The 24,928-nt window shown below is 40.0% G+C and overlaps 1 protein-coding gene across 6 annotated transcripts in view; it reads left to right on the forward strand.

Moving 5' to 3' along the window:
• Positions 1-24,928, forward strand: part of ANKRD44 (ankyrin repeat domain 44) — a 170,232-nt gene that overhangs the window by 99,734 nt on the left and 45,570 nt on the right. For 3 of the 6 annotated variants that reach the window (XM_087707555.1, XM_087707588.1, XM_087707570.1), the window contains exons 8-14: positions 1,614-1,826; positions 3,205-3,283; positions 9,037-9,151; positions 10,343-10,425; positions 12,994-13,057; positions 17,839-17,907; positions 20,045-20,185. In XM_087707555.1, the coding sequence (XP_087563681.1) occupies positions 1,614-1,826; positions 3,205-3,283; positions 9,037-9,151; positions 10,343-10,425; positions 12,994-13,057; positions 17,839-17,907; positions 20,045-20,185 (764 nt within the window). Of the gene's footprint in view, positions 1-1,613; positions 1,827-3,204; positions 3,284-9,036; positions 9,152-10,342; positions 10,426-12,939; positions 13,058-17,838; positions 17,908-20,044; positions 20,186-24,928 lie in introns of all 6 variants that reach the window. The other 3 variants (XM_087707561.1, XM_087707548.1, XM_087707579.1) reach the window with 1 other exon arrangement.

Consider the following 24,928-nt stretch of genomic DNA (forward strand, 5'->3'; position numbering starts at 1 on the left):
AGATAACATTAAATAAAGCCATCAAATATCAAACCAAGATACCTTAAAACAATAACAATTAAGGTTCTTTTTTATTTTAAAATGCAGTTAGGCCCTGGGATTATCCTATAAATGCTAGAGCAAAAATTCCAATGCTGTCTGAAATACTGCATAAAGAAGACTACATGGGGAACCAGCCATATTTCCTTTGGAACAAAGTTCATACAGTTGGAATAGAGTGGAAATGCAGTACAATCTCTGTCTCTCTTTAAGTGACAGCATCTTTTCCCAGGATTGTGCTTTAAAAAGTCAAAAGTTTATATTCTTCATACTATAAAGTATGTTTTTAGAACTGGGTCCATAGTTTTGCAAGTTTGTATTAACTCCCCCGCTTAAATCCAAATCAAAATAATCTCATTGAGCTTCTTCCAGACCTGCTTTAAATGAATGGCCACATTTCCACTGTTTTGTTTGTTGGATAATAGTTCTCCTAATCTGAGAGTTTGATATCAATATCATAAGAATAAGTTCAGGAGCACACGCCCTTTTGAAGGGCATAACTTTTTTTTTTTGCTTTCTTCATTAAATTGAATGATTAAATTTTGTAGCCACAGGAGGGGAATAATTAAGTTGAAATTATTATTTTTTGTATGTTTTATGTAGTCATGTGATATTTAGACGTTTTGTTGTGTAGTACAATTCTTCTTGAAGAAATGCATTACATTCTATTTGAAATATTAAGGACCATTTTATCCTTACTAGAACCTCTTTTCCTTTCGCACAAACCCGTATGGCATAGTTAGTATTTTATAGTTATAATAGTTAGATTATATTTTGTTAATTAATAACAAACCCTGCGTTGCAAATCTCTAGCTAAGTCAACACGCAATGTTCTCTTCTAGTGTGCTAAAAAGAGAAGGAAGTCAACACTTTTTTTTCCTTTTCCTCTTTTACCCCATACTCTCACCTCTTCCCTTTTCCCTCCCCAGTTTCCCATTATTTGTATTTTATGTTCTGATCAGTGGTGGGTTTCAAAAATTGTTCGAACCTACTCTGTGGGTGTGGCCTCCTTTGTGGGTGTGGCTTGCCACCCATGTGACTGGATGGGAGTGGCTTGCTGCCCATGTGACCGGATATGAAGATGCCGACAACACTTGTCAGAACCACCTTAAATTACCTCACACACAGCACTGGCATGCATAAGAATATGATGTAAACTTGTTTTTTAAAAGGCATCTTTGGTTTGCGTTAAAACAACTTCAGAACACGCAATGTTCTGATTGCACCACAAATGCAGTAGTCATCCTTACCTTTCACAGAGGCACTGAGTCTTATAAATATGAGCATGATAGTGTAGAATAATCATATCCAAGGACCAGTGGTGGGTTTCAAAATTTTTTGGAACCCCTTCTGTAGGTGTGGCCTGCTTTCCGGGTCCACTGGTAGAACCTCTTCTAACCGGTTCGGTAGATTTGACGAACTGGTTCTATCGAATAGGTGCGAACTGGTAGGAACCCACCTCTGGTTCTGATATACTAATTTAAAAAAAATTGAAACAACACACAATGAGGCATGGGCTAGACAAAACTTATGCCTTAATGTGAGTGATTTCATGTGATCTTTTGCTATTGCAGATTGATGAAATGAACATCTATGGAAATACTGCCCTTCATATAGCTTGTTATAATGGGCAGGATTCTGTGGCTAATGAGCTGATAGACTACGGAGCTAACGTCAATCAACCTAATAACAGTGGATTCACTCCCCTCCATTTTGCTGCTGCTTCAACTCACGGGGCCCTTTGTCTGGAACTACTTGTGAATAATGGGGCAGATGTAAACATTCAGGTAAAATTATAGGTTTCACATCTCTTCCTTTTGATTTCCATTTCTTACATCTTTAAACAGCAGATAAATGGAACGGAGATCAGGTAAGTGAAGGTTGTGTGTTACACGTACACATTTAAATGCTGAGCTTTGAGGCATGCCTGTTAAATGCAGAGCACTTTTCTTTTCTGAACAGCATGGGAGGCTATTGAAGGAGAAATAAAATCATGATGATTGAATTTTTAACTTTCTAATTCAGACATATTCTTTCTGGGCAAAAAATTGCTAGGAATGGATAACTGTTACATTAAAGTCGCTCTGGACAGCAAGATGGGCAACATAAATTTAATAGGCGAATAATAAATAGATATGAATTTACATGGAGAACAAAGAAAAATGAGGCAGTGTCCTTCACACGGTTCAGAGGTGAAGTATTGAAACCAAGGGCTGTTCAGCTTCTCTTAAATACTGCCATCATTAAGCATATTGCCCATTGTAGGTATTCTATATATCACAAATGGGATCTTTCTCGCTCCATCCCTTAGCAGGATTACTTCTAACTACAATACTGTAGCCTGAAAATGGAGGCATATGTTTCTTCTCCCCATCTTTTCTTGCAATATTACTTCGAAGGTTGACAACCATTCCTGAATCTTTTTGTTTTATAATATCACTAGATAATTTAGAGTTGGGGACAGGGGTGGGATCCTACCGGTTTAACAAGCAGTTTGCTATGTGCGCGGGTGCGTGCAGTTTACAGAAAGCTCACTTTCCGCATTACTGCTGGCGAGGAAAAGAGCTGAGATACGGCAATCCACTCTATCGCGCCAGTCAGCTGGGATCTGGAAAAGGAAATATAGGTGAGTATAACACAGGAGCAGGCAGGCCCTCTTCAAAGTCGGAGGAACCGGTTCGCTCCCAGCTGATAGTCGGAGCTACCGGTTCTCCCGGAGCGGTCCGAACCGGTAGAATCCCACTCCTGGTTGGGGAGAAAAAGTAAGGTTTGTGGGGGAAATGTGAGTCCTTAGGCTACTGCTATGCTGTCTCTTCTTAGAAGAGTATGTTAATTTCTCCTTACCCATCTGTTCTCTATATTTTAAATGTTTTCAGAACATGAACCCAGTTATTGAACAGTTCCCAAAGGCCTGATCAAGAGACAAGCACAGTGTAAAAAACTTTACTCTGTTCTATAAAGTCTTAGAAGTTCACCGAGTCATAAATGTTAACATGCTTTGAATATTATTTTAATTGATAAACATCCTTCTTTCTGTGTATTTAGGAAGTGTCCAATGTTGCCATTTTACGTCTAAACATGGGGCATCAAGAGCACCTTAAAGGAAATAGGCACTTCGCTACCAATAGGTGTGATCTGTCTTATGTTTGTGTTTTTGTTTGACAGAGTAAAGACGGGAAAAGCCCCCTGCATATGACAGCTGTCCATGGGAGGTTTACACGGTCACAAACTCTCATTCAGAATGGTAAGCTAGTATTTTTAATATTGTATCATTTTAAAGCATCTTTACTAATTTTGTCAAGTTTCAATCTTTAATCTTTTTAGAAAATGAACAGTTGTATATTTTCTTTCTTTCGGATAATACAGCCCAAGAGAAGTAAGAGTGAAAAATAGAACAATTTAAATGTTATTGTAACTTATTTCTTTATTTGTAGTCAGAGACAACTGAAATGACTAGGGAGAGAAATAATAAAATGAACTTAACTAGAATCTATACTTCATTAAGACATCAGCAGGGTAAAATAGCAAACCACAGCAATGGAAACTGAGCAAAAATTAGCAACCCTTCTAGAGATTGTCAAAGACCCACTAGATAGAGGGAGGAGAGAATATTCTCTCTGTTAGGATTAGGGTTAGGCATTGGAGGCGCGCCGGCCTGTTGCTCCTTCTCTGGCTAGCAAGGGTTCCATGGCGTGGGATCAGGTTCAAAGAGAGGTAAATATGTCTAATGATGAGGATCCCTCAAAACCTGAAGCACCAGCATTCTCTGGTCTATTTCCTCCGGATTTGTTCAAGTCACTGTTGCGCAAGGCCAGGGCCACAACGGAACTGGGTGAGACGGAGGGCGCCAAGTCGGGTGGTCCAGAGAAAAAGTCGGAGGATCGAGTTTTCTCAGAGCCCCCTCCAGCGAAGGAAGATATCCCTGCCCCTAAGTTGTTCCTAGAGATAGTTAAAAAGCAGTGGGAAAAGCCAGGAACATTTCCCAACCCCAGCAGCAGTGATAGGAGGTTCTTTAACATGGAACCTAGTTTCTCTGAAGTGTTGCAGGTACCAACAGTGGACCCTCCAGTGGTGGCATTGGCATCCACGTCAACAGTGGTGTCCGGTGATGTGGCTGATTACTTGAAGGCCGAGGACAAGAAGGCGGAGCTGACCCTTCGTAAAACATTCCAGTCTTCCGCGTGGGCCATCAAGGCAGCTGCCTCTACGTCGTTCTTCAGCCACACGGCTATCCTTTGGCTACAACAGATGTAGGAAAAGATTTTGCCTGAGGAGGTGCGTGCTCATCAAGATCTCAACAAACTGGTTTCTGTTGCTCACTTCTCTGCGGACGCCACTCTACATACCATGAAGTATACCTCATGGGCAATGGCGGCCTCGGTGACCTCCCGACGTCTCCTGTGGCTGAGGGGGTGGCAAGCGGAGAACAAGGCAAAGTGGCACCTGGCATCATCGCCTTATTCTGGGGAATCTTTTTTCGGTACCCTGTTTGACTCAATCCTCGTTGAGGACAAGAATAAAAGGAAGGTCATGCCTACGCCCGCAAAGAGGTCGGAGCAAAAATCTGTGCCTTACTTTCGGAAGCAGTCCTATCGTCAGTCAGATCAGGAGGCGCAGCACAGCAGGTATTTTCCGAGATCAGATAGGCAGTCGGATAGGCACTACACCAGGGATAGGCCTAGGTTCCAACCCCAGAGGAAGAGACTCTTTCGGAGGGGAGGTGGCCGTCCCTACTCCCGGGGCAGATAGGTCAATAGCGACCCCCCCATAGGCGGCAGACTGCTTCTGTTTGCTGATGCCTGGGCTGAGATTACCACTGATGCCTGGGTTCTGAATACCATCAGATTTGGCCTGCGCCAAATCTCTCCATTCTGCCGAACCATTTTCGGTCGCCAAGAGTAAAGATAAACAATCTCTCATGAGGCAGGCGATCCGACACCTCCTAGAGATTAGGGCGGTGGAACCGGTTCGTCTGGACCAAGTGGGGTCAGGTTTCTATTCCAACCTCTTTGTTGTTCCAAAGAGTTCGGGGGGATGGAGGGTGATTCTGGATCTTAAACTGCTAAATTTTCACTTAGTCTATAGAAGATTCAAGATGGCATCACTTAAATCCATCTTGGCAGGGGTCAGGCGCAATGACTTCATGGCCTCCATCGACCTGACAGAGGCTTACCTCCATATCCCCATCTTCCCTGGCCATCGTAAGTATCTCAGGTTCTCCTATTTAGGTAGCCACTACCAGTATAGGGCCCTACCGTTTGGCTTGGTGTCGGCGCAGTGGCAGCTTACCTCCATGAGCACTCTGTCAGGGTCCAATGCTTTCTCGATGACATCTTAATCCAAGCAGCATCGTTTGAGCGGGCGAGGGAGGATCTTTCGTTGGTGGTATCCACACTACAGCAGTTAGGTTTTTTGGTTAACCTAGATAAGAGTTCCCTCGTTCCCGCCACCAGGATTCCTCACCTGGGGACCATCATAGACTCTAAGATGGGAAGGTGTTCCTGTCCCACGACCGTAAAGTTAGTTTGTTAGCCTTAGTTAGATAAGTTGGAAGTCAACGTTTTGTTCCTGTAGTAGTGCTCTCCAGCTTGCTGGGGAAATTCATTATTTGCATAGACATGGTGCCTTGGGCTCATCTATACGCGAGGCCGCTCCAGTGGCGTCTCCTGCTGCATCAGAGGTCAAACTCCAGCAATTCCGAGGAAAAGGTTCCAGTGACACCACAAGTGCAGCTGTCATTGAGGTGGTGGCTCTCCCCAGTGCTACACGAGGGCTGCGAGTTCAGGGAGCCAGAGCGCCTCATCCTGACAATGGATGCCAGTTTGTACGGGTGGCGAGCTCTCTTGGGGTCCCAGATGGCGCAGGGGCGTTGGACCTGGTTGGACCTCCAACACAATATAAATTGGCTGGAACTGTGAGTGATTCACTTGGCATTGCAGCACTTCAAGGACCATGTTCGGGATCGAGACGTCTTGGTGCTGACTGACAATGTGGCGGCGAAGGCCCACGTCAACCGACAGAGCGGCACATACTCCAGGGCTCTTCAAACCAAGACGATGGCATTTGGCGCCTGGGCAGAGAGGCATCTTCAATTGCTCAGGGCAGAGCACATCACAGGAGTGAACAACCATCAAGCCGACTGGCTCAGTTGGGCCATGGTCGACCACAGGGAGTGGAGCCTTTCTCCGAAACTGTTCCAGGCCATCTGCTCTATGTTCGGCCATCCGGAGGAGGACCTGTTTGCCACACCACAGAATGCTGAGGTGGATCGGTTCTTCTCTTGGTTCCTGGCTTGAGGGATGGAGGGAGTCGACACGCTTCAGATTCCGTGGCCAGAGGGTCTGCTCTACACCTTCCCTCCCCTTTCCCTTCTCTCTGGGGTTGTTCAGAAAGTGATATCAGAGAAGGCAGAGCTCATTTTAGTGGTGCCCTACTGGCCCCAATGGGCGTGGTTTGCGGACCTAATGTGCCTGTCAGTGTCACACCCGTGGAGAATCCCAGGGAGGGATGTGGACCTCAGACAGGGGAACCTGGTGCATCCCAAGCCAGAGTGGCTGCAGCTAGCCGTGTGGAGATTGAGCGGGAGCGCCTAAGGGCCGCCCAGCTTTTACAGAGGGTGATCTCCACACTTGAGGCTTCACACAAGGGTTCCACCACTAGGATTTATGATTCCGCCTGGCGGGTCTTTGCAGAGTGGTGCTGGGTCTCTGGAGCAAATCCTTGGGAGGCTTCGGTACCGCATGTCTTGGAGTTCCTCCAAGATGGATTGGATAGGGGGCTCTCACATGGCACCCTCAGGAGACAGGTGGTGGCCCTCTCCACAATTATTCGGGGAGAGGGGCTCCTTCCACTTTCCCAAGTCCCGTTAATTAAGAGGTTTTTGAAGGGTGCCAGGAATCTCCGTCCTCCGGTAGTCCACAGGTTTCCAACATCACTACGAGCCTCACTACAGTTCTCCAAGCAATGACAGGAGCACCATTCGAACCTCTGAGGACGGTTGACCTGAAGTTTGTAACTCTTAATGTAGTGTTCCTTGTGGCGGTCACCTCAGCCCGTCGCATCTCCGTACATCAAACACCCTGGAGAGAATATTTCTCTCTCATTCTCTTTAGCTTTTTGTCATCCTGTTCTATTCAGAGAAGGAATAGATTGCTCTTATCAGAAGTCTGAATACACCCTTAAGAAAAAAAATAGGCTCTTATACTAATCCACGGGGGCTAAATATTGTTCTTAGTTTTAGTAACATTTTAAATTATTAAAATATTGAGGATGGTAGGGACCTACAGCTCCCTGCTCAAAATCTTTCTTCAGTTTCATGTGGAACCAAATTGTGTAATAAAACTACAGTAATCTCATTATAGTTTAAGTATAACTGACAAAGCAGTAAAAATACTAGCAAGCCAGAAGCAGATTAATGAATTTCTGAATTTCATTAGCAAAATGTTAGCAAAAAGAAAAGAAAATATACATTGGACAATATCAGTTGGCTAAAAATTCATGGGAAATTCTGCAGATGAGCTAACTTATTTGTCAGATTTACATACTGGTAAATTAATTAGAGAAACTTCTAGATTGGTTTTCTGCAAAATGCGTGCCTAAGTAAAAATGGAGACGGCTAGGACCAGAATCCATGTTATATAAACTTTTATTGATTCAAATTCACTTTTGAACTTACTGTCTTACAAGTCCTTCCTTTATAATGTATGTTGTAACACATAAGAATTCCAAAAATGCACTTAGTTGAACAGGTGAAAATTTACAAGTATTTAAGGGTAATATTTTGTACTACATGTAAATGCAGGACGCATATGCAACATGTTGTTCAAAATGCACAGAAATTGTCAACCTCCCTGAAAACATTCTAAAAGAGCATACTTCATGTTTGCTGCAATAAAAAATATTTTTGGCTGGGGTTAAGGCACAACTTCTGTGCAAAAGCCGAGTTGGATTCACATAAACTTCTTCACTACCTTCGAAAAGATACAACCTAACTCTTGAGGAAGGTATTTGAAGGCCAAATTTGGTTTTTGCTGTAATTGAGCCTAATCTAACCTGTGACTCTTATTTGGACATGCATCCTGTCATATTGATTCATTTTCCCCCTTTTGTCTTGGCACTCTTGATTTCAATTGATAATTTTGTTTCATTTAAGTAAGATATTGTATGAGAAATTAAAATGCCACAGCTTTTCCCCTGATAGAATTGTCTTATTTTCTTCTTTTTGAATTGGTCAAGCCCTTCATTGATGGAATTTGGTACTTAATAGTTCATAATGTTCAGCAGGGATGGGTTTCAGGCGGTTCGCGGCGGTCCCCGCAAACCGGTTGGTCGGCGAACCTGGAAGTAAGTAACTTCCGGGAATGCCGAAGGATCCACCCGCCCGCCCGCGTTTCTTACCCGGTTTTGATGAGTTCTGTGCTTCCACGCATGCGCAGAATGCATACAGCGCCTGCGCGATCCTCCAGGAGCAGCTGGAGCATCGCACAGGCGCTAGTACGCATGCGTGCACTGCGCGCGTGCACGAGGACGCTGCCGGCCCCGTTCCAACTGAACCGGTTGGAACGGGGCGAGAAACCCACCCCTGATGTTCAGGGAGCCCAACGTGCCTTAATGTGTTATGGTGATCAGGCCATCATATTAAGTCATAAAGTATTCTATTTGTGTGGGTTTGTTAAGGCTTCTTAGCAGTTTTTGTGTACCAGTATCAAAGCTGTATGATAATGTACTTTGTTTGCCCTTTCAGGATATATAGCACTATATCTAATAGTGTAGAATTTCTTGATTAGTAATATATGGTATAGTGATTCCATATAAATTCATTGCTAATGTTTTCATATTTCGATCTCAAATGATATATTGCAAATAGTGAAAATACAGATGTGTTATATTTTCTACTGGCTGTATAGGTGAAATTCTCTAATCCTTGCAAATAATGTGTTAGTTTTTCCATTAAATTGCACCTTACATAATATTTTCATATTCAAATGACATATCTAGGAGGTGAAATTGACTGTGTTGATAAGGATGGCAACACTCCCCTCCATGTGGCTGCAAGATACGGGCATGAACTTTTGATTAATACCTTAATAACCAGCGGAGCTGATGCGGCCAAGTAAGTTGCTGAAGAAGTAATATTTCAAATTGTAAAATTATATCATTAATTTTAGAGTGCATCATCACTTTGGATTGGGAAGATGGCCTATTTAGCAATGAGTTGATAATATTTTGTAAATATTTAAGGTGGATTAATGGTTGCTGGACCCTTTTTAATTTGTTAAACCCATTCATTCTGTATGACATCAATAGCTTTGACTGAAGTCCATAGCAAGACAGGATCAACAAATAGTTTACAGTTATAATTAATGCAAATTAAAATTTATATTTCAACTTTTACCATTTCTATACCTAATATTATAATATGATTGGATTGTACAATTCAGAACTATTGCTATATTTTCTTTCTGGTTAAAAAATACCATAAATGGTTATTATTTGTTTAGATACAGAAAGAAGGTTTAGAAGGATACGATCTACAATATTTTGGGCTTATTCCTATATGAATTTTAATCCATTACTTTTCTAACTGCTGAAGATAGAAATGAGCATCAGTGAGAGAAAAGGTTTCAGCAATCCAGGTTATCCGCTCAAAATTTCTATTTCATGCTTCAATGACCTGTATGTTGATCAAATAAAACACCTCTGTCAGTGCCTGAGATGTCCAGTGAAGTGAGAATCCGGCTTGGAATCATTAGGTAGACGTCAATGTCAGGATTGGATAATATATCTGGGACCTAAAATGAACATTTGAATTGTTCTTTGTCAAGATCATTCTGTGTCCTTCCAGATTGGCATCCAGAAGCAGAAGATTTGCAAATATAATGCTTGAAGAAGTAAAGTCGAAGGGCGTTATCTGAGATAATTACGTGTAGGGGGATGAAGGAGTAAATAATTAAATTTGACTTATTTATATTCAGATAGGAAATTTTTAAGACGTAACCTGGACATTGTATAATGTTCCAATGAATCCCAGTAGATTATTCCTTTACTTTTACAATCTGTCTGATAACATATTTGTATGACAGGGAGATTACAAATTGATTCTGGAAGGGATTGTTATTTAATAAGCAGGAAATATTTGTAAAGTGTTTCCATATATCACTAGAAAACATATTGCCATCTTATCACTCTGAAATAAATCCAAATGTCCCTATAGCAAATAGATGTAGAAGAGAGACATATACGGAGAGAGGTGTCTACAAACTTTATTTGAAGAAATATTTATATCAGTTTGTTTGTTTTGCAGATGTGGCATCCATCGCATGTTTCCTTTACACTTGGCAGCACTTAATGCACATGCTGACTGCTGTAGGAAGTTGCTTTCATCAGGTAAGCAAAAGCAACAGAATGTAAAACTAACCTCGTGAATGTGTCACTAATGTATGTCCGCATACTTAGCAACTCAAGGCCTTACATTTTGTTTCAAACACATGCTGTTGTATGCTTCTTTGTGCAAATCTATGTCTTCCTATTTGACTGTATATACACTCCTGTTTTACGCATTGTCTGTGTTTAAAGCATGGTGAATGCTGTCCCCTTCTTTAATGACCATAAAGAATGGTAATTCGAGCACCCCGTTATAGGATATTGTACGATTTCTGGAGGAAAAGAGGGAGTGATTTTTGTCATTTGCTGTTCTTTCTGCAGAACCTTGCAAAATCTACAGGCGGGGGGGACAAGGTGGGGAGCAAATCGAGAGGTCTTGATTGTGGGTGGAGGAACACCGCTGCAATATTGAACAAGCCTTTGTTAAACCTAAATCCTTTTCTATGAATCAAAGGAGATTTTTGTTACCTGGTAATAAGCTGGCTCTTTCTCAATAATTTGCCAGAATGTAAACCAGGTTTGTGTGAATTTTGGTTCTTGGTTCTTCTCACCAGCAGCAATTACTAAATTCCCAGCTGCTTCTGCTTATCTCAAGCAAATGACAATGGCTTCTGTCAGTCAAAATAAGGTTAACTTTACATCCAAACCCAAACTGCAAATACTCATAATGTATTTGCAATTCTGGCTTGTTAGAGGATTTGCAAATTTTACCACCAATGGTAAGCTTACTATGGCTGATATGTTTCTGATTATTTTTCCATTCTGGCTTATGGGTTTCAAGATAGGAATATCTGTGAAGTATGTACTAGCTTGCTTGACTGCTATCTTTAATAAACCAAAATTCTCAACAAATCTTGTTTATTAGTAAGCCAATAGAATCGACTTTAAAATAGACATATGTTAGGCTATTCCTTTTTTGGTTCCCAGATACAAGATAAAAATGTAATGCATTGTATAAACAGGAAATCAATCAGGTTGTCCCCTTTTGTAGCCTTCACTTGTTTTGTTCCCATATCCTTTGTTGAGAGTTTAATCTTATGTTGAATTTCTAATTTCATTATCACTTGGTTTTTATTTTTGACGTGTGTGGCACTCTGCAGTCCTATAGAAATACATAAATAGTAAACTAGATTAAAGGAGGCTACATACATTTATTTTTTTGTCTCATAAATATTTTTGATGTCATAAATTAGGGCAATTTAATTCGACTGTATAGGAAAACCAAACTTACAGCAAGCAATGCTCAGGGTCGCTGTGTGCAATTTGAACAAGAAGAGAGACATCAGAACTAGCGGCTGTTTTCATTATCCAAGAGCAATATGCTAGCCTTTGATTTTGAAATATCAGTTTCCCATAATATGGGCTATTCCAATTGCTTAACTGTTTGCTCTCCAAAATTAGTGAAGCAGCTGTCCCTCGCTCTGGCCTACCAACTAGGCCTTGTCCTTCACTGGACAAAATCTACCATCAGTTCTAATCCTTACAAGATGCCTTTCTGTAGAGGGAGCATCTGTTATTTTGTCCATTAATGCTAAAATCAGTACAATACGGCAAAGGAATGATAATGGAAGCTGCTTTTACAAGTACATTTTTAGACATTTTTAGTAAGATAGTCATTGATTGCATTTTCAAATGCCCAATATTAGAGCAGTTGTATTCTCTGGATGGACATGGTTGCAGAAGTGTGGGAGACCTATGATGAGTCTCTTTAATCTCTTAGTTCGTTATCTTTGTCATCGTCATTATACTAAGCAAACGTTAAATCTAAATTTAGAGCCGCAGAACATCTTAAAGTGAGGCTCGGCTCTTTTTTTATTAGTCACTTCAAACAATTCGTGGCCATGGCCATTTTCCATTGCTCCATCTCTCTATGGCAGAAGCCCCCCCCCTCAACTTCTGGTGAAGGAATGAGATGGGGATAATGCAGATAAAGGAACAGACAGAACTCAATTCGACATCCTTGTGAATTCACTATCTGTTGCCTTAAGGGAAATGATAATCATTTCTCCTTTTTTGCAATTTCACAGAGATGATCCACCCCCTCCTTAATTGTGGATTTTATTAGGTCCTGGCTGCAATAAAAAATGTGCTGCTCTCCATACAAAATATCCGCCCTTCTCTAGAAAGTGATTATTTCCTGTCCCCGTGCTAAAATCTGAAGCCATTAGTCAATAAAAACTCTCTTTGATGCGTGCTGAGGCAATTCTTGTGACTTCCTCATTTTCCACACAGAACTCTCTGCCTTCATGCCTGCTGTCACTTCTCTTGAAAGTCTCCTCCTGAAATGCCTGCTGCATGATTTAAATACTTCAATAGCAATGGGGTGGATGTGAAAATAGATTCTTTTTGACTTTATGGTTCTTTTTTTTTTTTTTTCCTGTAGCGGCCAAGCTTGAACAGCCGCTGTCCGTTTCCATAACAACCTCTTGCTGACTACAGTTGCGTCTTCATTCTGATTTTTTTTTCCCTGACTAACTGATTTTTCTGTCTCTGCAATGTTTCTTGCGGTTTAACTAGGACAAAAGTATAGCATAGTGTCCTTGTTTAGTAATGAGCACGTGCTGTCTGCAGGCTTTGATATAGACACCCCAGATAAATTTGGAAGGACGTGCCTCCACGCTGCTGCTGCAGGAGGGTGAGTAGTTTTGAAATTACAACTGCAATAGATATATGTAATTTTAGCTCTGTGGTTTCCCTGCAATTTTTTTTCCCCCAAAGAGAAACAGCAAAATGACACAAAAACTACTGTAATTTATGATTACTACTGTAATTTGTGAATTTGTGTGGAATGCATGAGTTGTGCACACATACACACAAACCTCACTTTAGAAAAAAAAAAAAGCTTTTTGCACATGACAAACTATGTTTGTTTTACTTCAGTTAAGTAGATACCATCCTTCCTTGCCCTCAACTGGTTTTTCTTCCATTTTTGGTCATTGTGTTCCTAACCCATCACACAAGCCCTGCAGTTTATCGTGCTGAAAACCCTATCTGTAAAGATGAATCTTTACAAATTAATGGCTCTTGCATAAAATGCTTTGATGGGCCAAGTATTGTGGGAACAGATCAAAAGAAGAGATATGAGGCCCAAATTGAGTCACTTCTCTTTTGCCCCTTTTTATCCACTGACATTGGGGGGGGGGCATTGTGCGATCCTTCCCAGGGCCTAGGGGCCATTTCTCTTTACCATGTAATAGGGCAGATTTCCCCTAATCATTGGAACAACTTGCCTCGAGAAGTTGTGAATGCCCCAACACTGCAAGTCTTTAAGAAGAGGTTGGCTAGCCATCTGTCTGAAACGGTATAAGGTTTCCTGCCCTAGGCAGGGGGTTGGACTAGAAGACCTCCAAGGTCCCTTCCAACTCTGCTATTGTATTGTATTGTAAGGGTTGCCATTCCAGTGTATTGCAAGGAATCGGCTGCTGTGCCATTAAGGAAAAGCAGGACAAGGACAGTGTGTTCACATCCATCCCTATACTGAGCCAGAATTCTTTCAGGTTTCTACACTTGCAAATTTGAATTAGCCCAGATAGCAGTAAACACACACATACACACAAACACCCTAAATGGACATGCATTCAACGATAAAAGTTATATTCTAGATTTGTTTACTTTCCTCTCCTAAATGGGTAGGATTTGTCTTCCTTGCACATTCAGGCTAGACCAGACAAGCCCATACTTAGTTCTTTAATATAGGCCAAATTGTAAATTACTGTCCTGGAAAACAGTTGCCAGACAGGAAAGAAAATAAACACTCATAGTTCCTCAGCCAGATCACTCCTTTTAATAGAGTGCGCCTTCCCTTGTATCAAAGGCAAGCTATAAAAAGGAAGGGTGAACCTCTACCATTCTAAAATTTATGCATCTGAAGACTTGTTTTAAGGGATGAGAGAGGGAAAAGCAGGCCACAGACTTCATGGACTGCACAGTGACACAGTTCTTCCAGCCAAGAGCTTGACTGAAGAAGAATATGAACTTAATTCCTTTACACTTGAAATAGCCGATGCATCAAATTTATTTCAAGGTTTCTTAGCTCATTCAAGACATCTCTCAGCAGAATGTTCCTCTGCACTTTATAAATTTATTGAAATGATCCAGGGCTGTGCTTTTCTTTTATTTTTGGTCTTTTCATACTGTTCCCATTCATCACAGTAGGATGTGTGCAGGATAACTTCACGTCAAAGGGATCTTGCACAAATTAAGCAGTGTTAAAATGAACTGAGTGCAATGGTTCTTTCTGAGTGAGATTAAATTTAATTTAAAAAGAATGCTCTTGGTATTCACATTTTTAACTAAGAATTGTCTAAAGGTTCAGGGAAAAATTTCTTTAAGGGTATGTATCATAACTTTGAACATGGATGGGTAGGTATAGGTAATATAGAACAGGGCAATCTCAGTAGATCTGGGGAGGATCAAAGTGGAAAGTCTATTCTCTAGCCAGGACAGAAAGAATAGTGAGACTAAGGGACTTCCTTGAGCTATTCAGCAAGACATGTCCTTGCATATATGTGACGGAAACAAGATATCTGAGCTGCAGCTCCTTCCTATTCCTGCCTTGCTTTTATTGCAATAAACATACCTAGGACTCCTTTAGATTGAAGCTGTTATATGCTAGCCACATGAAAGAACAAGTTTGCTGTAATAGTTAAGGTATGGGCCTAGAAATCAAGCAACTGATTCTAGTCCCACCTTAGGCATGAAATCCCACAAGGTTGCTGTTATGGGGAAAGAAAGAAGGGAAAGGAGTATTATGTATTGTGCTGCCTTGAGTTTTAAACTAACAAAGACCAGATAAAAATACATCAATAATAGATAAAAATACTAAACATTAAGATGTTAAGATTCAGCTGTGAGCTACTAACAGCTGCTTCTAGGGTTATATTGCTAAATGTATTTTAACTGGAATTAAGCTTCTCTGAACTTTGGTGAGGTGTTCTTCTAAGTATACAGATTTGCTTATGTTGCATCTATCAGTGAGATTTAAGTACTATTTTTAAAAAATAAAAATACCACTCTGGTTTGAAAACCTGAATGTATCTGGAAAGTGCCAGATTGGAAAAGGCTGATCTAACAAATGATGGATTCTTATCTTAAAAATAAAGTGCTTTACTGTCATAGCAACTTTGACAGGTGTATGTCCACAAATTATTATTTTGTTTTTTTGTTGTTTCAAGCAAAAAAACCCAGCATCCATTATGTTCAATCAGTTCTGAATGTGCAGTGAGAAGTGACTATGAAGTTAAGCCTTTACAGTACTGGTTTAAATACGCTCAGATTATTTTTGGAATGTCTTTACCTTTGCACTTGCTAACTTTCATACCACTATATCACGGAGAGGAGAAAAGTTAGAATGTTTGAGTACAGCAGTGAGTCAATATTTGGCCAGTAATAAAATATTTTTTTCGGAGAGTTGAATTAAAATAATATGCTATACACATTTTTGCCATGGTGTGCATGTCCATCCCTCAGTAGAAGGCTTTTTTTTTTGGCCAATTTTAAGATTGTCAAAAAGCCATGGGAAATATGTATTTGGTATACTTCAGGGGTGGGTTTCAACCGGTTCGCGGTGGTCCCTGCGAACCGGTTGGTCGGCGAACCCGGAAGTAAGTAACTTCCGGGAACGGCGAAGGGCCCACCCGCGCGCCCGTGCTCCTTACCTGGTTTTGACGAGTTCTGCGCTTCCACGCATGCGCAGGACGCATACAGCGCCTGCGCGATCCTCCAGGAGCAGCTGGAGCATTGCACAGACGCTAGTACGCGAGGACACCGCCGGCCCCGTTCCAACCGAACCGATTGGAACGGAATGAGAAACCCACTCCTGGTATACTTGTATCATATCATCTTCAATGCTTTTAGAACATATCATTTTATGATTAATAAAGCTTTTGAATAATTTAATTAGAAATTAGCAAGTCTACCTTAATAAGTGAAGCAAGGCTTCTGTTTTTAATAGTGCAGAGCTGGTACATAAATTTAGAAACTGCTTTCAGTTTGAGCCAAATACTTTTTAACCTTGTACAGACAACAATTAAGACAACATGTTGGGTTCCCTGTGTGGAGATTTTCACATGATTGTTTCCTTAGAAAATGCTTGATTAGATTTGTAATGCCCAAGTCAGAGGGCTCACATAGAAAGGTGTGGATTCTGAATCCTTCTTTTCCAAGGACTGATTGCATTGTCACCTAAAATGAGCACTGGTACATTCTGACAAAGGCTTTGTGAACAATTCCTATACATGATAACCAGTACAAATGAGGTTTTAGAGTTTGAGGAAGACATGCTTACACACTGTTTTCTCACTTAATTTCATTTTTATTTATTAAATTTGTTTGATGCCCATCTTACCGTGAGGTGACTGGGTGGCTTACAATGATAAAAAGAAAAAAAACACCAATCCAATAAGGATAAAACACTACAAAAATACAAATTAGCTATAACTAAGAAATGGGGAGGGAGGGACTGGGGGCGTAGGACGAGTGGGGGAGAAGTGGGATCTGTTATTAATCTAACAACCACCTCCAGTGTGATATTGCCCTATTGGCCAACTGGCAGAGTCTGTTCTTCAAAGTCTTGTGTGAAGGTCAGGAGGGTAGGAACCAACCTCACTCCAAGGCAGTGGTGGGTTTCAAAAATTGTTTGAACCTACTCTGTGGGTGTGGCCTCCTTTGTGGGAGTGGCTTGCTGCCCATGTGACCGGATGGGAATGGCTTGCCGCCCATGTAACCGGATATGAAGATGCCGATGACACTTGTCAGAACCACCTTAAATTACCTCACACACAGCACTGGCATGCATAAGAATATGATGTAAACTTGTTTTTTAAAAGGCATCTTTGGTTTGCGTTAAAACAACTTCAACGCACACAATGTTCTGATTGCACCACAAACACACTAGTTATTCTTACCTTTCACAGAGGCACTGAGTTTTATAAATATGAGCATGATAGTCAGTGGTGGGTTTCAAAAAAATTTGGAATCTCTTCTGTAGGTGTGGCTTGCTTTCCGGGTCCACTGGTGGAACCTCTTCTAACCAGTTTGGTAGATTTGACGAACCGGTTCTACCGAATAGGTGCGAACTGGTAGAAACCCACCTCTGCTCCAAAGGAATAGATGTTCAAAAGGGCCGGCTCTTTTCGTGGACTCCATCAACTGGAATTCCCTGAGTGACATGCCTCCTCTGCCAGCACGGGGTGGATGGGTGGGCCAATCCAATTGGGATTAGATGTTTCCTGAAATAAGATGGACCCATGTCCTGAAGGACTAATTGTTAGTGTTTTACTCATATTTTACCTTGTAGTTTGTTCTTCCCAGTTCCTAAATGGATAACCATGATTTTTTAAAAAAACTTTAGACTTTTTTTCTCATCAGCACTATTTTACTTTATTTATGCATCCTTTTCTTTCTGTATCTTTTCAGCAATGTTGAGTGTGTGAAACTCTTGCAGAGCAGTGGAGCAGATGTAAATAAAAAAGACAAATATGGAAGGTTTGTAACTTACAAAAACTTCAAAAATCAGTGTGGAAGTCTAGATCTTAGTTTTATGATACTGGAATTAACTGAGCAGGATTAAGAGGAGCTCATGCTTGGCTGCCAAACTTCATCTTTGGAAAACATGTAATATACTTAATATGTACTACTTAAACATGTAATTCTTAATACCAATAAGTTTCTGGCAAGATCAAGAATATCACATAGGATTTCAGACAAGGCTGCTATTGCTCAGTGGCTTATCCATCTTCGTTTGTGGGATTAGCACAGAATTCAGATGTGAACATTCTCAGTTTGTAATCCTTTTGTCTTTTCCCATCATTTTTCTGTCATATTTTATTCTGAGGAAATCTGTCAGGAAGGCAAAAAATATAATGTTTGCACTGTATCTTTTGACTGATAATGCAGGAGACCTCTGTTTGGCAATAGAGACTGGGAATCCATTAAAGGATATAGGTTAACTAGTCCTAATCTTTCCTCTCCTCTCATGTCCTCCCCTCCCCTCCTAAGTAAAAGTTTGAGATTGTATAATAACGGCAACAATAAATTTACTTATACTATACCAACTAGGTGAAGTGAGAACATAACAAGATAGAATTAAGACTCAGACATGTGACAGCAATGGCTATGTTTATTACTGTATGAGGTTACAACTTCCTTCATAGGAAATAAACCTTTCCTGTCCAAAGTGTAATCCTAAAAGAGACAGATGCATGTTAGATCAATGGTATATTATTTCCTTCCCCTTTCCTAATAAGATTTACAAATAGTTTAGTTCAGGGATGGGTTACGGCTTCTGCTACTGCCGGTTCGCTCAGGGATGTGCTTTGGGCACGCATGTGCTTTATGCACAATAGTTTTTAAAATGTGCATGCGCAGAAGCAAAAAACAGAATGGCTCATAGAAATGGTTCGGGGATGAGGGAGACCGAGGTTCTACCTACTCGGTCGAACCGGGCCAAACCGGTAGGAACCCACCGTGGCACGACAAAACCGCGGTCCACTAAAGCGCGCCCGATTAAAGCGCGTCGCTGATGTCATCAGCAGTGCGACAACAGCGACCGCGGAGAAAAAAGGTTGCTTTAAAAAGGGCGCTTTAAAAAGTGCTTTGAAAGCAAGCCGATTCACGTTAAGGTTAGGGTTAGGGTTAGGGTTAGGTTAAGGGTTAGGGTTATGTTTAGGGTTAGGTTAAGCGTTAGGGTTAGGTTTAGGGTTAGGTTAAGGGTTAGCGTTAGATTTAGCGTTAGGTTAAGGGTTAGGTTTAGGGTTAGGTTAAGGGTTAGGGTTAGGGTTAGGTTTCGGGGGGTTAGGTTTAGGTTTAGGGGTTAATTTTAGCTTTAGCGCTCACAGCGTGCTTTTTTCGTCGCGCTGTGATGACGTCAGGTATGCGGTTTCGTCGAGCGCGCTTTAGTCGACCGCGGTTTTGTGGTGGAACCGGAACCCACCTCTGGTTTAGTTCTATATCATTTTGTACCAGAATTCATCTGTATGGCTGCCCAGAAATAATAATTCAGTATAAAAAAATTAAGTGTAGAATAGACCATTGCTCTGTCTCTGTCATTATTTAAGTATCTGAATCAGAGTTGTTTTAAAAAGTACCTTTCTTCTAGTTACTCTGAGTTATCCCTTGTATTTCTGCACTTTAACCAAGCAACTCTTAGACATCTGGAAGAGGAAACAGTGCACTTACCCTACTTTCTGAAAGTATTTTCCCCCTAAATTAAATCATTAATTTTTCACTGGGCTTGTAGTAGAGGCCATATGAGTACCTTGTTTTCTAACTACAATAATGACAACAGCGTAAATATCTATCTGTACAATATTTTCCTTTGTAACAAATCTTACTTATTTTTACAATAAGCCAGTGATTTATTATGGTTTATTCTTTGTTTTTTTTAGTTAGCTGAATAGCACTTCCTACCCTTTTTGTTTGTTCACTTCTTAGCCATTTCTTCTGTACTTATTTCAAATCTTCACAGAAAAAGAAAGAATATGTTCTGCACTCAATTAAATCCTGCTGTTGTATCTCGAAATGGATTCTCCCTATAGTAATGTTGCTGTCAGAAATAGTTAACATAATCATACCCTGTTTCTCAAGTAGTGTCTTGGCTAATATGTTTCTATTTATTTTTCAGGACACCTTTGCACTATGCAGCTGCAAATTGTCATTTTCAATGTATTGAGATGCTGGTAACCGCGGGGGCCAATATTAATGAAACTGATGACTGGGGACGAACAGCTTTACATTATGCTGCAGCCTCAGACATGGACAGAAAGTAAACAAGCTTATTTGTATTCCTTGTTTCTAATTCATTGCTAAGTTGGTGTCATTTCTGTTCTCTTCATCCAGCAATCTCACTGAAGCAAAAACTCTCCTTTGAATCAAATACCTCTTTAATGTCCCAGCTGCTAGAATTGCTTTCAGTAACTACCTGCTCCTCCATACTGAGTTACTTTTGCAATTTGCATTGTTTCTTCCAAGCTGCTGGTTTCTGCGTGAACCAGCTTCAACTTCTTTATATTTTACTCCCTTGTTTGTATTTATCTTGCTACTGGTTTCACCTGGGCAGATGCGGTATATGAATGTTTTGTCTGCTTTCCAAAGTGTTAGAAAGACTACTGAACAAAACAAAAGCTGCTTTGTTTTGTCCAGTTGCTCAAAACTCCTATTGACTGGCATTCTTAAGGCTTTCCCCCCTGAATATTAAATTTTCTTGAATTAGAGGAGACATTCAGAAAACTCTTATCATATAAGATGTAAAATAGTATTAAGTTTCAAGCCATGGAATGAAAGCTTGGAAGGAGCATGACGTTACAATGGAGTTAAAATATCTTCTTTATATTCTCAATGCTCCTGATCCCTATGATTGAATCTCTAAATTTTCTTTTAGTCTAAGTGAATGTTGAAATTATAAGCATGTTGTGTTCCATTCTATGCCAGAATATTTCTGGCTTTGATGCTCATTTCGTAATGTAGTTCTTTATATCAGATGCATAAGATTTCTTGCAAAAAAAAGATTCTTTAAAATGACAACCTTAAACGAAGTATTTCTCTATAAACTAGTTCTCAAAACATAAATATCCTATAATATGTGAAATTCTGAAGAAATAGTTTTCTTTTATGATGAAACTTAGGGAATAGAGAAAATTTATAATTTCATGCATTGAAGGAGTAAATATTGTGTATTGACACCATTTGCAAATATGGACAGCTGCATACAGTCTCTTCTGTCCTTATAAACTTACTGTTTTTGGTATCTGTATCTGATTTATAATTACATGCAGGTGGTCTGCCATGTTAATGTATCAAATAGACCTTATGAAATGAACCTTTACTTAATTAAGTATGCCTTAAGAAAAATACTTAGTCTACCCTAAATATATTGTGAAAGGAGTTTTGGCTTCAGTTAAAAGAACAATTCTACCATAGTAAGTGGATGAGTAGTATAGCTCATGTGTTCTTTATTCTTCCCTAGTTTCATTAGCCAAGACCCCAATTATTCTCTCCTATGCTGATGTGAAGTATTCTCCAACCTCCTAAAGGACCTAACAAACAAATCTTTTTATCCCGATGTCAGCAGAACTTTACTGAACAAACACGCACACATCCTGGCACATATACAGACACGGACACAGACATAGACACAGACACACACACACACACACACATATGATAAAGGAGGAGAGCCTGTGGCTTAGTGGCTAATATAACTGCCTAATATGTAATACAGCCCAGGTTCGATTCCCAGTAAGGGTATGGCTAGCTGATGAGAGCTAAATAGCTTGAAATAGTTCTATACTAATCTCCCTTTATTTATCAGCACAAATGCTATATATATGTATATGTATATACATATACATATACATTTAGAGTCACAACCCCTGGTAAACCCCAATTATGGGAGGAAGCTAACTGCTTCCAACATCTGTCAATCGGCTCGTCACAAGAGTCCATCACGACAGAAACCCAATATTTTACTGTTGCCTTTGTTATATTTGTGTTTTTATTTGTGTTGATAAATAAATAAAGGGAGACTAGTATAGATCTATTTCAAGCTATTTAGCTCTCATCAGCTAGCCCTAGCCCTACCCTTACTGGGATTTGAACCTGTGCTGTATTGCATCTTAGGCAAACGTCTAAGCCATTAAGCTACAGGTCTCCTCCTTATCAGCTGAAGCCAGGGAAGAAGGTATATATTTAGAGTCACAACCCCTGGTAAGCCCCAATTATGGGAGGAAGCTAACTGCTTGCCTAAGATGCAATACAGCACAGGTTCGAATCCCAGTAAGGGTATGGCTAGCTGATGAGAGCTAAATAGCTTGAAATAGATCTATACTAGTCTCCCCTTATTTATTTATCAGCACAAATAAAAACACATATACATACACACGCACGCACACACACACACACACACACACACATATATAACACACACACACACACACACACACACACACATACACATACACATACACACACATATATATATATATATATATATATATATATTCACATGTGTGAGTGCAAATACATTGTTAATTAGAAAACTGGAATTGGAAAGAATCTTCTGGGGCTCAGCCAAGATTTGTGCTTATGAAGCAGAATAGATTCATGATTTGATCATATTTAAATAATGCTTTTGCCTCTGTTCTGAGAGCAAGTAAGAATATCTTGAACTCTGGGGAAAGGCTATAATTGAATAGCTGGTTTCTTTGAAGCTATGAATTTTCATACAGTTGAAGTAAAAAAAAAGAAACCTAGGATCATCTCTCCCATTTGGTAGCCTGAGTTCAATATAATTTAAACATTAAGATCATAAAAATTCCCTGGTGGATCATACTACTGTGTGCCATCAAATTCATGACCTTTTCTCCATTAGAAAAATGTTTAAATCGTGATAAAAAGATTTATTTGAAAAGTGTGTGCCTGAAGGCAGAGAATTATGATGAATGACAGAGTCAACCTCAATCCCTTTTAGTTTTCATTATTGAAAAATAAAGTCATGCATAAAAAAAAATACCTAGTTTAGCATAATATTACTTGGAGCTGTCTTGATAAAAAGATTGATTTAGAAAAAAAAATAGCTGTTTTAATTCTAAGAGCTACACTGTTGTGCAAACAGCGACATTGAGGACATATACAGTATTAATTAAACTTTTAAGGTTGATGGGAGAACTGATTTAGTAATGAGAAAAATAATGTATATTAACCAGATATACAACCAGTCAACATGTAAAAATTCCATGTTACATCATTTTCCAAGTAGTTTGGGTAGATCTCTGAAATCTAATGAAATAATGTCTCACGCATCCATGATATTTATTTGTATTGTCTTTTGAAGGTAATATTATGTGTGAAATTAATTTATAATGCTTTAAACCATCAATCAAAGCCTCTTTCCACATATTGCAAATTTTCTATTTGCGTGTACAGTTGTACACGTAAATTAAAATGCCACCTATATTTCTATAATTGCTTGTATTTATTCTCCATCACTGTGAATACACACATGTGGTGTTTGGTCATTTAGATTTTTTTTTTTTTGCCATTTTCAGTATTGTTTTTGCTTTAAAATTAAAAATTAACAAATCAGTTTCAGAAGAATTTAAATGGACCATGATGTTTTCGTTAAACATTTGAGAGAAACCATGGCAATGTTTTCTTACCGTTGTTATCTCATTTGTCAGTTACAAGTTAAATAGATACATAAAAAGGTTTCTTCATTGAAGAAAGAATATGACTATAATAATGGGCAAACTGACATCATCATCATCAGGATGAATTGATAATGTAATGCATTGCTATGATAGCAATTATGAAGCTGTAGGCCTCATGCCTCCTTCAGTGAATTAGATCTTAGTTTGTGCTCGCGTAAGAAATGGTGTGTGGATTTAGAGAGGAGGAAACTATGACTGTCATTGTTATTCGATCTGATCAGCCATTGTGTGTCTTTCATCTATACAGGTAGTCCTCGACTTACGACCATAATTGAGCCTAAAATTTCTGTTGCTAAGTGAGAAATTTGTTTTGCTCCATTTTATGACTTTTCTTGCCACATGTGTTAAGTGAACCACTGCAGTCCTTTAATTAGTAACCTGGTTGTTAAGTGAGTCTGGTTCCCCCATTGACTTTGCTTGCCAGAAGGTCGCAAAAGATGATCACATGACCTCAGGACACTGCACCGTCATAAATATGATTTTAGATTTAGATTTTATTAATATTTGTAGGCCGCCCTTTTCCCTGAGGGGACTCAGGGCGGCTCACATAAAATCAGGGAGGGGGAATACAAACATTGACATAGAGACATATAATAAAATAGCAAGCAACATACATTCATCATTCGGGAGGGGCGCCTATCCTTGTCCCCAGGCCTGACGGGCTAGCCAGTTCTTAAGGGCTGTGCGGAAGGCCTGGACGGTGGAGAGGGTACGAATCTCCACGGGGAGCTCGTTCCAAAGGGTCGGGGCTACTACTGAGAAGGCCCTCCTCCTTGTAGTTGCCAGCCGGCACTGGCTGGCCGATGGAATACGGAGGAGGCCTAATCTATGAGATCTTATTGGTCGCAGGGAGGTAATTGGCAGAAGGCGGTCTCTCAAGTATCCAGATCCACTACCATGCAGGGCTTTATGATCCGGTAGCCAAGCATCCAAATGTAAAGCACATGATCATGGGCATGCTGCAACAGTTGTAAATGTGAAAAATGGTCATAAGTCACTTTTTCAGTGCCCTTGTAAGTTTGAATGAGCTGTTGTAAGTCAAGGACTACCCGTACTTTTGCCAATGGGAAAATAATGTCTTTAAAATTGAATAATACTTTTATACCCTAGTATTCCCAACAACTTTTTTTTTATTACTCCACTGTCTTCTGATATTGGTGTCACAGCTAACGCCAATTCATATTGTTCCTACATTGAATTAAACATGATTGCAATTTCTGCCACTGCAGAAGCCTTTTAGGAAGAGTCTAGATTGGAGAAAATTGTGGAGAAGTTGAAAACATAAGTAGTATTTGTGTAGA

Source organism: Thamnophis sirtalis, unplaced genomic scaffold, assembly GCF_051295495.1.
Source record: "Thamnophis sirtalis isolate CommonGarterSnake01/CBP01778 unplaced genomic scaffold, rThaSir2_p1.2 scaffold_1, whole genome shotgun sequence".
Lineage (NCBI taxonomy): Eukaryota > Metazoa > Chordata > Lepidosauria > Squamata > Natricidae > Thamnophis > Thamnophis sirtalis.